The sequence below is a fragment of the Ursus maritimus genome, unplaced genomic scaffold, assembly GCF_017311325.1.
Source record: "Ursus maritimus isolate PB19 unplaced genomic scaffold, ASM1731132v1 scaffold_4, whole genome shotgun sequence".
Taxonomy (NCBI): Eukaryota; Metazoa; Chordata; class Mammalia; order Carnivora; family Ursidae; genus Ursus; species Ursus maritimus.
In genome coordinates, this window is record NW_024426552.1 from 4,431,000 (window position 1) to 4,446,641 (window position 15,642).

General features: G+C 53.7%; 2 protein-coding genes and 1 long non-coding RNA gene across 3 annotated transcripts in view; 1 reads left to right on the forward strand and 2 right to left on the reverse strand.

Moving 5' to 3' along the window:
- The window catches only part of LOC103680723 (interferon-induced GTP-binding protein Mx1), a 30,490-nt gene extending 27,102 nt beyond the window's left edge, over positions 1-3,388 (reverse strand). Inside the window, exons 1-2 of the mRNA XM_040621890.1 lie at positions 3,308-3,388; positions 16-95 (exon numbers count right to left, since the gene is read on the reverse strand). The gene's annotated coding sequence lies outside the window, so the exon portion shown is untranslated. The remainder of the gene's footprint in view (positions 1-15; positions 96-3,307) is intronic.
- Positions 3,389-7,400: 4,012 nt separating this feature from the next.
- Positions 7,401-11,611, forward strand: LOC103680725. Its single transcript, XR_573162.2, has 3 exons — positions 7,401-7,561; positions 8,165-8,410; positions 10,967-11,611. It is a non-coding gene; the product is annotated as an uncharacterized LOC103680725 (long non-coding RNA).
- A 345-nt stretch (positions 11,612-11,956) lies between these two features.
- Positions 11,957-15,642, reverse strand: part of LOC103680726 (interferon-induced GTP-binding protein Mx2) — a 29,632-nt gene continuing 25,946 nt past the window's right edge. The window contains exons 13-14 of the mRNA XM_008710207.2: positions 15,204-15,458; positions 11,957-13,875 (exon numbers count right to left, since the gene is read on the reverse strand). Coding sequence (XP_008708429.1) covers positions 13,645-13,875; positions 15,204-15,458 — 486 coding nt within the window. The 3' untranslated portion in view covers positions 11,957-13,644. The remainder of the gene's footprint in view (positions 13,876-15,203; positions 15,459-15,642) is intronic.

The following is a 15,642-nucleotide window of genomic DNA, read 5'->3' on the forward strand; positions in this document are numbered from 1 at the left end:
AAAGCACCTACTTACCTCCAATACACCCTCCTTTTAACTTGAAGATGTAACGCTGACTAGTTGGACAGAAATGCAGAGCTGTTCTCTCACACCTCCTTGAAATCAGGCAAAATTTACAAATTAGACCACAAATGAGGGAATCAATGTGAGTGCTCATCAAGGGAAGGTCCCATTGCTGAGAACGGTGGGCAAGGGACATGCTTTAAAGCAAGGTCACAGTTCTCGAAATCCTTTTGGTAAACCTTAAATATTTTAGTTCTAAGATAGATGGAAAAGGTAGAGAAACTTACTGTAAATTTACTGCCTGAATCAATGATTTTTTTTCTGATGCTCTCTGTGTTTCTTTACATAAGACCCTCCCCCAAGAGCTATGCAGTCTTCCTTTAATATTGGGGGAGTTGAGGGGCGCCTGGATGGCTCAGTCAGTTGGGCATCAACTCTTCGCTTCCGCTTGGGTCATGATCTCAGGGTCGTGGGATCGAGCCCCGTGTCTGGCTCCTGCTCAGTGCGTGGGGTCTGCTTGAGATTCTCTCTCCCTCTGCCCCTCCCCTGCTCGTGCTCTCTCTCTCTCTCTCAAATAAACAGATGATTCTTAATAACTAAATAAATATTGGGGCAGTTGGAAGTGCCAGGTTAAAAAAACAAAAGGGAGAGAGGGATGCATTCCTTTTACCCTAAGTAGGAGAAAGGTTTTTGAAAGGCAATCAACTGTAGAGAGTATGGAATATGGCAATCTGGAAATTTATTTTCTTACCCCTTCCTCCCCCACCATGCCTCTGGAAATGCTTTGTGTGCTCAGGGGGTCCCAGACTGGGGCCCCAGGTTGAAGACCAGAGCTGCCTCAGTTGGCCTTAATGAACCCAGTCAGGTGGCATCGGTGGTCCCCAGGGCTTGCACCCCCATGACCCAGGTTTGAATTCGGTCAGCAGAGGATTTTGTGAATACATTCCCCTCCTCTGTTTCATGTAATGATATTCCTTGAACACAAAGTCTTATCTGTACATCTTAAATGTTGGCCCCTTTCACAGATCATCTTTGAAGATCAGTTTGGATCTCAGGAGCAGGCAATCTCAGGAATTAAAATCCGTTTCTTACCTTTCCATTACACTCAGCATCCCGCTGCAGCTGTCAAACCCAGCTGAACGCATTCACCCGTTCTGGCCTTGACGGAGTCAAGCTCTCAGCCCCAAACTGCTCATAAATGTCTGACCCATACCTATTGCTTACAGCCAAGACTGTAAGCAGGGAGTTCTGAGGCACGCACACCACCCCCACACCTCTGTCCACGCTCATCTTCCTCAACTCCCCAGCAGCCGGGGAGGCCTCATCTCTCACTGCCAAGGTTTGGGGCAGGAGTGGAGAACGTAGCCAGGGTGGGTCTGTGAACACTCCGGTGTCCACTGTCCATTGGAGGCAGCTGTCCGGCTGACCCCTGCACTTTGGATTCCAGAGGGTGGAAGTTTGCCAGCAGCTTCCGGACCCAGACACCATCCACTGGCAGCGTCACTGGACAATCTCTGCGGTGGCGGGTGGGGGTGGCATCCAGGGGTGCCCAGTGGGTTGCTCCCTGAGAGAAAGCCTCCTCAGCCCAGACCTCATAGAGGTCCCCCAACCCCTAATCAGAGCCACCTGCCAGGGCAGGCTGCCCAGTGCCTGATTCAAAGTCCAAAACCTACCCAACAAAATTAAGTCCAGTTTTAAAAACAATCCTCGAAGAACTTAAATTTACTTTTTCTCTTGTGAGTGTTTTGCCTTCCCAAAACCCGCTGACATGTAAATTTTTATGATGGAAAGGGAGAACATCTTGTCCATTCGACCTGATGTTGTCTACCTAAATACGCTGAGCTCAGTGACCGGAGGTGGGAGAGGGAAGCCAGGAAAGAAATGGGGGGAGGGGGGGCTGGTCACATGACAGGAGTTCCTGGCCATCCTGGCCAGCAGCTCTGTTCCAAAGTGGAAAACCGACACAGTTAGACATTTTAGGAGCTGTTTGGGACTGACGGCTGGGGGTTAGCACTACTTGACCCTAGTTCTGACAAAAACCGGATTTAAAATTTGACCAACTAATTCCGAGAATCCCACAGGCACAGCTCTCCGGTCCCCCGTGGTGGGGAGTGCAGGTCTCAGAGCCTGGTTCTGTCAGCTCCCAGAACTGTCTTATCTTCCTCCATCCCCCAAAACTAGCATGTCCCCCGCTCAATCCCACCCCACTGCACAAGCCACAGCGAAGGGAGACCCTGGGCAGCCCTCCAGACCTGGGGTGGGGGTACGCTGGGCAGGGCACCTCCCCAGACGCCTTGGTCCTCCCACCTGCCGCTCGGTCCTACTAGGCAGCTCGGCTACTCAGCACGCCCTCTAGCGGGGACCCTCCACTCTAACCTCCCGGTATTCAGCAGGCTAGTGCAGACCCCGTCGACTACGCACTCCCACTGCTGACTTGTCTGGTATGCACTCCTTAGCAGTGTGAAAAGTAATAAAATTAAAACCTCACTAAAGTAGACGGGAGGCCAGAAGGGGCCTGTACCATTCCTCCTCAATCATAGCAAGGCCAGTCCATTACAGACCCCAATGGAAGAGAATCATCAGTTAGGGGCCCCAACGAGGAAAGATGCACACAGCATCACCTACAAGAGATCGGCCACTCCTGCAACTCAGCCTACAAGAAACTGCCATCACCCTGAAACCCTTGCATTTCTCCAACGGACTTATGTTCAAACAGCCCCTCCCAACCCCCATCCAGAAGACAACATTCCTGTCCTTTTGTTTGTTGGACTTGTCTATGGTTTGGCCAGAGTTTGCGGGTCCCCGATTGCAGATCCCGGCTATGCCCAAATAAACCCACTTTCGCTGACAAAATAGCTCACTGTTTTTAGGGTTAATAGCAGGAAATATAAAAGGATCCAAGCGATGGTTCACCTCTGAGGTGGGCTTGAAGGCCCCGCAGCGGTGGATGTAAAACTTTCTTAGTGCGCACCCCTTGACTAGCTCCCTGGGAGACCCCCTTGGCCGCCATCCCCTCCGCCTGCCCACCTCCCCCAGCAGAAAAGCCCGCAGGATTGGGTGGGGAGGCTGTTTCTGATGAGTCATAGGGAGCATTAGCAGCTTGTTGACCAGAAGCAGAATCGGGCGTGCTGGAGCCCTGCCAGCCATCGCTATTATCACCATCATCACCATCATCACCGTGCCTAGCTTCTACAGTTCCCCGTGCCCCCCGGGGAGCCGGTCTCCGCAGCCATCGCCTCCCGCCCCAGCTCGCTGGAAGGTACCGGGATCCAGACGGTGCCGGACCCAGGAGCGCGACACTCACCTGTCCCCGCGCAGCCGCGACTGCCACCGGCAGCCCTTTCGCGTTTATGCAGCGCCAGGCGCCGCCCCTCACTGCCCGCCCGCCCCCGCCGCCGCCGCCGCCGCCGCCGCCGAGAAACGAAACTCCCTGTGAAGCGAGGGAGGGGGGCCCCGCGCGGCGCAGAAACGAAACCGAACACACCACCCCCCACAGCCTCCCCTCGACCGCCGGGTGCCTCCCGGCCGCTGCGCCCCCCGGGGGGGGGCCCATCTGCAGCCTCTGCGCGGCGCTCGGGGTGCGCTCAAGCCCATCCCGGGCCCGCGCACTCGGATCCCTGGGAGCTGGAAGGGCAATGCAGGGCCACGACTTGCTGAATCAGAACTCAGGTGCGGCGCCCGGGAAGCCAGTTTGGGAACTGCTGCGCTGGAGGTAGCCTTGAACCCAGGCAGTCCTTTAATGCCTGGCCTTCCGAAAAGGTACCCTGATAATTGGGTGTCTTAAATTCCTGCTAGCGGTTCCCGGGGTCATTCCAGCACCCGCAGGGATTCTCAAGCATTCCATGTTAATGACGGACAACCGCCCCCCCTTCCCCTACACTGCTCCCCCAGCCAACTTGCCCTCCCCATGCAGACAGTTGTTATCCTTAAAAATAAAAACAATTATTTTGGGTTTATTTGGGAATCGTAGAAAAATTGTAAATCGGGACAAGCAAGCTATGGCAAAACCACAGGCGAGTCCAACAAACAGTTTTATGGAGAAGATGATGGAGGCTGGGAGGAGTTGTTCTGAACAGAAGTCTGGTGGAGAAACGCAAGTGTTGGGTGGTGGCGGTTTCTGGTGGGCTAAGTTGCAGGTGTGGCAGATCTCTGGTCCCAGATCCCTGTTGGGCGCTAACTGATGGCTCTCACCTGTGGGGCCGTCTCCCGCTGGGTCTGTGCTTGATGACCATTCCTGTCGTTGACAGCAGTGGCAGGGCTCCCCACCTGGCACCCAGTATCCACTTCAGTGAGCGTCTCTTTCTTAATTTTCACTGAAGCTGCATCATCTTCCTCCTTGACCCCCTCAGGTCCTCTCCGGAGGTGCGCTCATCTGATTTCTCCAGGATGGAGATGGCTGGAAGGTGGAGGCTGAGAACAAACAGGCCTGAGAGTGGCCTTCTGGGAGTGGGGAGGACCATTTCCTTTTGGAAGAGGCTGGCCCCTACCTCCATTCTCCTTAGCTCAGCTCAGAGTCACAGACAACAAGCTCCCCAAAGACCGTGTCAGGAAGGGTCACCCCCACTCCACTCAAAGGCCTAGAACCCGCCTCAGCTCCAAGCCCAGAGTCAGGGAATGCCTGGATGGAAGGGGAGGAGGCCCCACAATACGGCTGAAGTCCCCTTGCTCTGCAGGGCCCAGTGCTGGGGGCCGGGCAGGCCCAGCCCAGAAGGCCTGGCGGGAGAACACAGGCCCTCCCCATAATAACGAGGAACTTTGGTCCAGCTGCTCATCCCTCTGGGCCTCAGTTACTTCCTAGTCAGACGCCATTTCCTGATGGGTCGTGAGCAGGCTGGAGGAAAGAGTGCACAGATACTCGGGAGAGCGTGAGCAGGCGTGCAGAGAGACAAGACATCGCTCCGAGGACTGCCCGTACTTTTTCAAACACAGGACGCTCTCCCCAACCACTCTAGTTGAGGAAGGAAATCAGAAAGGGCCACGGGCAAAAGCGACAACTGGGTGGAACCAGCCAAGGCCAGGGCCAGGACTAGGGGAGTTAGGGATCATCTGGTGTGCAAATCGAAGCCATCGCTCACCCCTGGCTCTCAGTGGTGTGGGCGCCTCCTTACGTTTGGTGCCCAGACACTCCACAAACCTCCCCCTCGAGACTCCAGGGACTCCTGCTCTGAGATTTTGGTGCCCCGCTGTTTCTAATGTGCTCATTATATGAAGTTCCCTGAAGAGCCTGGGGGCGTGCTGGGGTATAATTCAGAAATAATAGAAGAATGACTCCCATGTGCTCAGTAAGTGAGTGTGTGTGTCAGCCTGTGAGACCAGGTCACCTCCCAACCATCCTGTGAGAGGAGGGGGATTCTCACTCCCTTCTTGACACGTGAGGAGACGGAGACCCAGGAATCAGGTCACTGCAGGGTCCCCTAGCTCGGAAGTGGCCGGGAAGCAGGGGAGTTAGGAATGCAATCTTGGGGTTGAGTCCTGGGCTCTGGAGAAGCTTCCCTTCTGTCCTCCAGAAGCTCACAACCTTCCACCTGAATTCCTGATGATTCCTTCTCAAAAAAAAAAAAAAAAAAGAAGAAAGAAAGAAAGAAAGAAAGAGAGAAAGAGAGAAAGAGAGAAAGAAAAAGAAAAAGAAAAGAAAAAAAAAAAACCCCACGGATTACTCTATATTCTACCGAAGAGTCATCAAAGCCTTTGTCTTTGAGAATGGTCCTTCAGGCTCCACCCCCTATTCAGACATCCCTACCTGCTGCCGAGGGTTCTGTGGCTCTGTGGCCCCGCCTTCCTCCTAGGCTCCCAGAGGCATTCTCCTCCGCGGCCAAGCCCACCCCCCCCCCCTGCTACTCCCTGTCTGTGCAGCTGCCCTTGGGAGCTCCCTCCAGCCCCCACTCAGACCCCTCTCTTAGCTCAGTCTCAGATGCTTTTGCAGCTGGAGGGATAGTGGGGGATGCAGAGATCACCTCGATGGAGTTGTCATGGCCACAAAGGCAAGCCTGCATCCTTCCAGTGTCTAACCCCCACCGCCAGTAGGTGTTCAGTAAGCATGGGCAGAATTTAACTGGACTGAGGTGCCCAGCCCCTTCAGCCCCTGGGGCTCCCAGTACTCCAGCCAGTACTGCCGGCTTTCGGTTTCCTGTGTCATTTAAAAGGCACCTGGCGAAAACAGCATCCACAGGGAAGCATGGGAGCAGACAATCCCATCGACCCTACCCCCTGCTGCCAGCGCAGTCACAGGTGCCCAGGGCATTCCAGGTCTTGCTGGTCCTTGTCCAGCCCTCTCTTCACCTGCCAGGCCTGGCCCTGACCCGCTGAGGACAGCTGTGCTGGGGTTCATGGAAAGCCACGCCTGGGAAGCTTCCGAGCATCGCTCCCCACCTCCAAACCCGTGCTCTTTCGGGCAGCGTCAATGCTGGAGGGTGCCCCACAGCGGGAGCGGGAGTGCGTGGGGGTATTCCTAACTGCTTAGTGTGGTGTGCCAGGCCTGCCCTCGCCCAGCCTCACCTGGCAAAGCCCCACGCCCACCGCTTAATGTAACACCGTGCTCACTACACACAGCCCCTCCGGCTCAGGGATCTCCTCCTCGTAGCCCTGCACGCTGGCCCTCTTCCCAGCTCACAGCCTCCCGCCATCTTTCCCGGACTTAGTGGACCTGCTTCCTGAGAGCCCCAGGTTCGCTCTCATCCCCCGTCCCCAGAACGTAGCCTCATCACACTGCCTTGACCTCTGTGAACGCCCGTTCTGCCACCAGCCTGTCCACAGGGCAACACCAGGCCCCTGGGGTGGAGCAGAGCTGCGGCACATAGTACTTCAATAGACGTTTCTAGAATGAACTAATGAATGAATGAATGGTGGGTCCAAGGACAGGCTCTGATCCTACAGACAGGGTCCTCAGGTGACCCCCGGGGAATTACGCTAAGCCTCTCCTCCCCGATCTCGCGTTTCCCAGACAACTGGGCTTCAGTTTCAGTTTCCTTTCTCCTTCTGGGATCGCAGAAAGGGAAGTCTCGAGAGCGGGAGGGGTTGCGAGGCCGGAGGAGGAGCGGCAGCGCCGGGAGCAGGAGGAAAGAGCGCAGGGGGAGGCGGAGGGGCGGCACTGGGAGGAGGAAGAGGGGCGGCGCGGGTGGAGGCCCTCTGGCCGGGGCTCCTCGCGGAGGTCCAGCGCTGCCAGGAAGGCGTCCGGCGGGGAGGGGGTGGGGCCGGCGGCGGGGCGGGGCCGGCGGGGCGGGGCCGGCGGAGGAGGGAGCGGCACTGGCAGGAAGAGAGGCGGCGCCGGTGGAAACTGGCCGGCGCTGGTCTCGGAGGTCCAGCGCTTTCTGGACGCGGTTTTGCCGGGAAGGGGGTGGGGGCGGGGATGGAGAAGGGGTGGCGCTCGCGGGACGTCTGACGCCGTCTGGGCCCAAGGGCAGAGCGGCGCGCCCCTGCGCAGTGTCCCTTCTGTGCTGCCCGGAGCGCGAGTCCGGAATATGGTGCCCTTGCCCTAGTTTGTTTTCTTCTCCGCAGACCCGTGCCATAGCTTCGTGCTTCTCAAAGGAGGGCCAGCAGCAGTGGCTTCACCTGGAAGCTTGTAAGGACTGCGGGGTCTAGGGCCACGCCCAAACCACTGATTCAATCTGCATTTTAAGGGGATTCTCCAGGCACTTTGTGAAAGCCTATTTTTCAGATAAGGGAGGCAGTAGCCCTGTGACCCGGCTTCCCAGGACCTTTCCCAAAGGGTGCAATCTGTTCTTTCCACCAAATCTTAAATTCCAACCCAGGCTGCTTCATTTCTCCTCTGCCTGCAACTGGGCTCAGTGTTTCAGACTATGGAAAGTGGGGTGCTTGCTTGGGCAGCCCATATTTAGTGTAGGAAGTGGAGAGACCCCCACACAATATCTCTATTAAAAATGCCATCCGTTGGCTGTGAAGCATTCATGCGATATTAAGCCTGTCAGATACTGGGCCAATTTCTTTACACGCATGAACTCTGATAGAGCAAGAATCAGTCAAATATAAAGTGAAGGCTCAGAGAAGTGGAGTCCTTTGCCCCAAATCACACAGCTAGTGAGAAATGGAGACTCCTTTCCATGTTTTCACGAGCCATCCTGTTCTCTGTGTTGGCTTTGCAAGCACCGGCCAGTCATCACCCATTGCTCCAAAAAACATTTCTAAAGCGTCTGCCGTGTTCCAGGTACCATGATAGGAACAGACGTCTGCGCTGAAGAGACGTTTCCACACTGCCTGTCATCACACTCACCTGAGCAGCTTTAAGAAAAATCCAATCAATTCTACTTACAAAATGCCATCCTGATCCTGATAATGCTGGAGACCTTTCATTTGGACTGTCATGTTGTGGCAACGTACCAGCATGTGATGTGGCAAAGAACTGATGTCTTTGGCCACGGCCACCAAGGGCCTGAGGCCTGTCCACAGACAGGTGAGTGAGCTTGGAGGCTGGGTCAGTTTCCCACCACTGCTGTAACAAATTGTCACAACTCAGTGGCTTAAACAACAGACACTTACTCTCTTACAGTTTTGAGGCCAGAAGTCCAAGGTCAGTTTCCCACGGGCTGAAGTCACGGTGTTGACAGGGCCATGCTCCCTCTAGAAACTCTGGACAGAATGCTTCTCCTTGCCTCGTCCAGCCTCGAGAGCTGCTTTCCTTGCTTGCCTTGGCTCCTGGCCCCTTCCTCCTTCTCCAAAGCCAGCCGGGTGCATCTTCNGCTCCTTCTTTGCATTGACTTCTCTGTAGCCAGCTCTTGCTCCCCTCCCTCTCGTGAGGACACCGGTGATGGCATCTAGGGCCCACGTGGAAAATCCGGCGTCATCTCCCCATCTCGAGGTCTTTAGCTTCCTCAGACCCATAGAGACCTTTTCTCCATTTAAAGTAGCTGCCGCCTGGGGCGCCCGGGTGTCTCAGTCAGTTGAGCGTCCAACTCTTGATTTCAGCTCAGGTCGTGATCTCAGAGTCATGAGATCGAGCCCCACGTTGGGCTCCGCGCTTAGTGTGGTGTCTGCTTGAGATTCTCTCTCGCTCTTCCTCTGCCCCTGGCGCTTGAGCTGCCGAGCCAGCCAGGAGCCTGACCTGGGGCTCGATCCCAGGACCTGGAGATCATGACCTGAGCTGAAGGCAGACACCTAACTATCCGAGCCACCCAGGCACCCTAAAAATCTTTTAAAAAATAAAGTACCCGCCAGCTGAGGAAGAAGGGCAAAACTTGGAGAAAGCAAGGGCCTTAATTTGGGGTCTCAGAATTGCAATTCTGGGAGCACATTTTCCAGAGTAACCAAAAGTGTCCCGCTCAGGTAGGGAAAGCAGGGGGGGTTATGAGAAAGTCAAGGAAGGCAATCACGTGATTTAGATAAGGAAGAAAAGAAACCTGTGAATTCAGTGCTAACCAGTTGAGCCACTTTTGATTACCAGCTAATCAATTCTTTTCTTGGTGCCATGAAACTTCCTGGAATGCATTCGCTAACTCTTCGCCCTCCGGCAAGTTCGTATCAGCAGCTCTGTGGTCCAATGCCAGTCGTTCTGTTGGATTTCACGAGCAACAGCTTTACAACAATTATGGATTCTGACCCAGTTCAAAGCTCATTAGTTAGAGAGTGAAATGGAGCCTCAGCATGGAGTCTCTCATGTGCAGAGATCGTATACAATTCTGCTCACATTCACAGGCACCACGGATTAGAGCCTGGCTACTTGGGGGGGCCATTCTTCAGGCCATCACAGCAGTGGATCCTTCCCCACTGAGCCTGCGGCTAAGGTGCCTGGGCCGCAGTGGCCCGGCTGCATGACACACCCCCACGGAGCCTGAGGCACCTGCCATGGAGCTCGGGAATCCCTGATCCCAAGAAACTGAGATAGGACATTTCGGGGACAAAACTTGGGATTATTTGTTACGTAGGGATAGATTACCAACAGGTCATGTCACTGCGCTGGCAAGAGGGGCATCGTAGGGTCTCACGGGGTAGAAACAAGACGGGAAATCCAAATTTGTTTATCCCCCTTGTTGATACCTTTTCCTGACTACCCTTCGGTCTCATCACTGTACCATTGATTGAAGGGAACACACCTCCCTCCCCACTGCCACCCCACGAGAGCCCCAGCCGCCCCTGAGCAGTATCAGGGTTGCGGAAACACGGGGGCGTGGCTCCGTGCCCTGGCGGCCCCTCTTCGGCAAGGGCAGCAGATCTCACCGGCAAGGGGCAGAGGAGGAGGGAAGGTCCTACAGGGTAAGGGAAGCTGTGAGAGACCCGAGGTACTCACACAGCGGCCACCTGCCCAGGAAACCAACCTGTTCTCTGCAGTCACCAGCCCGGGGAGCCAGCCCGCTTAAGTCAGACGGTAGGAAGCCCGACTGCTCTCTACCAACAATCCAGAAAGTGAAACAATAATCTCCATAACCATTAGCCCCAAGTGACCAGGGTTTGCTTAACGACTAACAGATTCCCTAATTTTTTGTCCCTATTCCTGATTTCAGACCAACCAGAGAAAGCCAAATATAGACCCCTAACCAGTCACGTGGGATGTCTGCTTCTAGTTATCCGCCCACGGCCTCCCCGGGCCACAGCCCCATCCAGATGCACCTGGGGACACCTGGAGCCTCCCTGTTTCCCACTTCAAGCCTTCCCACTCCTCTCCCTGCCTGGGAGGCCCTGCCAAGACCTCGGTGATAGCGGCTGACCTGCTTGCAACGATCTGACTGCATAGCTTTGCTCGTTCCCATTTGGGGGGGGTCTTCCTTCTGCCCTTGTTAGCAATGAACCCCAGCCCCACAGTAGCCCTGGAGGAGGAAACCGTCGTGCGCCTGCGTGTGTGCCTGTGTGTACATGTGTGTGAATGAGTGAGTGACCTGGGCATAAGGAAGAGTGGGGAACACGTCTGTTTCTTTACTCCCGTGTTTTGTTCAAGGAGTGTTCCCGGTGGATGTAGGGATGGGTGTGGCAACATCTAAATCCTGTCTCCCTTTCCTTCTGTCCCCTCCTTTCCCAGCCTGCCTTGCAGTTAGGCGTGGCTTGAGGCCTGAGACCTGCCCTCGAACGTGGGAGGAAGTGAGCTACACCGTTGCTGAGCTTGCTCCCAGAAAACCTCCCTGCAAATCCTCTACACCCTCTCTCCTCACCTGCAGAGGGTCTGGGGGGTTGCTGCAAGGCCCCAGCGATGGTGGGGCCCCAGGGACTGTGTGGCTCCCCAGGGACCGTGTGGCTCAGCACCCTGCCAGTCGGCTGTGGCCGTGGGTGCTGTGAGCGGGGAGCAGCCTCGGGTTGTGTTCGGCTGTGGAGATGTGGGGGTGCCGAGGCGGCCATCCGCTTACTCTGGTGGGAACGTGGCCCACGCTCAGCCCCACGCTGCACCTGCTGGGATGCCAGGTGCGGGGCGCCCCACTGCGGACCCCCAAAGCTACGTGCCAGTGCTACGCCCCAGAGCCTGGGAACATGGCCTCATTTGCAAGTGGCATCTCTGCAGGCGTAGTTAAGTCACAGAACCCAAGATGAGGTCGTCCTGGCCCAAACCGACGACTGGTGTCTACAGAAGAGAAAGGAGGGCAACGTGGGCCTGAGACGCACAGGGAAGGCCATGGAAGACCGGGCAGAGATGGGGCAGACGCAGCCGCCAGGACCCCGCGCCCAGGTCGGCTGTAGCGGCCTGGACACCTTCTCCATCCGCTCCAGAAGGCTCCAGCCCTGCCCCTGACTTGGCTCCAGACCTCTAGCCTCCAGAGGGAGAGAACAGACTTCTATGTGAAGCTGTCCCGTGTGTGGTACTTTGCGTGGCAGCCCCAGGACGCGGGGACATCAGGCCCGAGCGCGTTCTCTGGGTGCTGGCACCCGGCCTGGGGGTCGGTCCCCAGGTGGCAGATGAGCAGCTTTGGCCGAGGCTGTGTGTGTGTGTGTGTGTGTGTGTGTGTGCACGCGTGCACATATGTGTGAAATGGGGAAGCTTTGAATATGCAATTAATGGAACAAATATTAAATATCAGACTATTTTCCCCAGACTTTATTTTCACAACAGCAATTATAATTTAAAGGTTAAGAAGACAACAAACACGGGAACAGGGCCAGCGGGTCTTCTCAGCACTGCTACTCTGTGTGTGTGTGGCCCACCTCATCAAACGAGGGGAAAGTCCAAATTACAAAAGAAAAAAGAAAAGTGAAGGACACCAAAAGTAAAACCAATATTTTCTCTTTCATATGCTCTTTTCATATCTGTTAGCTTCAATATTGTGAGGGTTCTTTAAAACCAGGGACAACCTGCCTTTGTCATTTCTGTTCAAGAAGGTATCAGAAGAGGAATCCAGAAAGATGACCTGAAAGTCAGCCAAATTGCAAAGGAAGAAGTACAATTATCTCTATTCACAGATTGTGTGACTTTATATGTGGAAAACCACAAATATTCAGCAAAAAAATGAAAACCTGTTAGGAGGGAAGACTAATGAACAAATTCAGGAGGACCAAGACACAAAGTCAACGCCGCATTTCCCTACCTTAACAAAGAACAACCTGAAAAAGAAATGAAGAAAAACAGTCCCACTGACAACAGCATCGAAAAGAATAAACTACTTAGGGATTAACTTAATCCAGGAAGTGAAAGACGTGCCCACCGAAAGCTGTAGACCATTAAAGAAGACAAATAAATGGGAAGACATCCAGTGTTCATGGATTGCAAGATTTAATATTGTTAAGATGCAAATACTATCCAAAGTGACCTCTGGAGTCAATGCCACCCCTGTCCAAATCCCAGTGACATTTTTTTGTAGAGAGACAAAAACCCACCCAACGATTCACGTGGACTCTCCAGGTACCCTGAAATAGGCAAAATAACCCTGAAAACGAAGAACGAAGCTAAGAACTCACACTTCCTGATTTCAGAACTTACTACAGCTCCCGTTACCAAAACGGTGTGGTACTGGCCCAAAGACAGACGCACACCAATGGACTAGAACAGGAGCCAGAAATAAATGCTTGCCTAGATGGCCAGATGATCTCTACTGTAAAAAAAATGTTTTTCCTTATTAAGCTTCTCTTAAGACTTAACATAGCAACGGGAGCTCATCGCAGCCAGGGAAACAGTGCACATTAAAGTGGGTATCGCTCAGGCTTGTTCCCCTGGGGGTCTGGAAACACGGCTACAGTCAACAGTGGGAAGCAGGTGGCCTGGCTGAATTGCTCGGAGAGTGACCAGCCAAGGGACACCATCTCAAACCACCAAAGTGTGCATTTAAGCCACAGCGCCATAGTCGTCCCCATTCGTGTGTTCAGTGAGCTCTCATTTATTAAGGGGCTAGTGTGTAGCAGGTGCCATTCAAGATTCTGGAAATACAAAAGGTGAATATGATCCTGACCTCCCCGCTCTGGGGTCTACAATCTAACCAAGAACGAGAGCAGTATTTGAGAATGCTGTGACTGGGGGTTGTGGGGCTCGGGGACTGGAGAGCCACCTCTTTGGGGAGATCAGGGAAGGCTTCCTGGTGGAGGTGCCAGCCCCGGGTGTGTGTGGACTTCAGATACAAGCTCTGGTGCTGAGCGCAAGGGCAGTACAGCGAAGGTGGACACAGGCGGCGACAGAAAAGCCTTGTTCCAAATGAGAAGCCCCTTCTTGCATCCCCTTAGAGTGAATGCACGGAAGAAAAAACCCAAAAGCGTTGTTGCCCCTCCGCGGACCTGCCCCCTTTAATTGCAGAAGTTATAGAGAGCGTGCCGAGCCTGAGTCAGCCGGTAAATCTTCTCCTTGAGGAATCGCCTCTTGGTGGAGGTGTCACTCTGTTCTTGAAGCAGCCAGGAGTAGTGCTCTCTGTCCTGTAATATCTGCATCATGGCTTTCTGCAAGCAACTGCCGTTCTCTTGGAGTACGAAATACTGAATTATGAATGGGATCTGGTTGGCGAGACGCTTGCTGGTTTCCTGGAAGAGGGGTTAAGAAGGGTCAGTTGGAGGGGTCTTGGCCTGTGGTTGCAGCAAAGCCTGGGAGTTCTTGGATCCATGGGTAATGGCCTCGATAGGCCTTGGTGGTCCCGTCCACCCCACTGCAGTGGTCAGCATTAAGCCACGGGAAAGTTCTATCTGGGCTGCCCGAGTTCCACCACCAGGCAGGTATTCCCTCGGGCACTAAGAACCCCCTGGCAGGCTAGCAAACCCATAGCGGACTTCTGGAGATCCCAGCCTTCCTGGGAGCTCTGTCCCTCTCCTCCTGCACCCCCAACCCCCCACTCCACCTCTCCAGAGAGACCTCCGGGCCCTGTGATCCCCTGGCCCCTTCTGGGAGCAGATTGGGACCTGCTTTAGTGCTACCTCATTCCCTGTCTGCACAGGTAAGAACAGGTTTGCCTGGCAGCTGGATCTCACATCTGGGTAACTACTTTCTATTCTGATTCAGGAGGGGTACCTGGATGGCTCAGTCGGTTAAGTGTCTATTGATTTCAGCTCAGGTCATGATCTCAGGGTTGTGAGATCGAGCTCTGCACCGAGCTCCATGCTCAGCGGGGACTCTGCTTCTCTCTCTCTCTTTCTCTGTCTCCCCCTCTCCCTCTGTTCCTCCCTCTGCTCTTGCTCTCTCTCTCTCTAAAATAAATAAATAAATCTTTAGAAGGAAGGAAGGAAAGAAAGAGAAAGAAAGAAAAAGAAAGAAGGAAAGAAGAAAGAAAGAAAAAGAAAGAAAGAAAGAAAGAAAGAAAGAAAGAAAGAAAGAAAGAAAGAAGAAAAGGCTTCAGGAGTTGGGCTTCTTTGCAGGTTAAAAGCTATCTTCCTTTCTATGCACCTCACATTTCTGTCCGTGGACGGAGATTTGGAAATTCTGGAGGCAATCGGGTCACAGAATCCAGGAAAAGGAATTTTCATTCCTATTTTGTGGAGCTGGTGAGTTTGAAGCACTTCCAGACCTGAGTGCCTTCTGAACTCAAGGAAAACTAAATGCTCACTAGTAAAGTTAGTGCTTGTTGTATTTTGCTGTAATCTGATAACAGCAATTTTGTAATGCATGCGTAGCATAAAATATAAAGAACTTTGCGGTTTTGAGTACATGCTTTGTCACATTAAAAACCTGATCCCCAAATTCCCAAATTAATGATAAGTTCCTAGACAGGGTTACTGTAAAACTATAAATGAGACAATATGTGAGCATTTATCACTGCACAGGGGCTTCACACCCGGTAGTGGCCCCTCCCTCCGTCACCCAGCAGCAGAACGCCCGGGGTCTCCAGGGCAAACACCCCACCACCGACCTACGTGCTCACCCAGAAATAGGCATTCAGGTGCGTCCCAATCTCAGTGATGGACGACATCGAAGACTGATCTTTGGAGAAAGACAGTTTTAACTCAGGATCCTTCAAGGACGTCCCCACGGGGTTAAAAAACTCTTTCCGGACTTGGTTCAGAACCTCTCTGTAAATCTCATCTTGACAGTAAACGAGCTGCTCCATTCTGAACTGAAGTCGGATCAGATTTTCTGCTGTTTCTGCTTGTTTCGTTTTTATGCCTTCGATCTTGTTCTGGTTGGATAAGAAAGAGCAAACACGTGACTTCTTGGCTCCCCTCGTTGTGTTAAACACCGTGGGCAGAACTATTATGTTGAGATGGTATGAAACAAATTTCAGGTCCAAGAAGGCCTGCGATTTTACATGGAGGCTCCGAGGAGCCTCCCTGCACCCCCACTGCTATCCTCATCCATCCTGT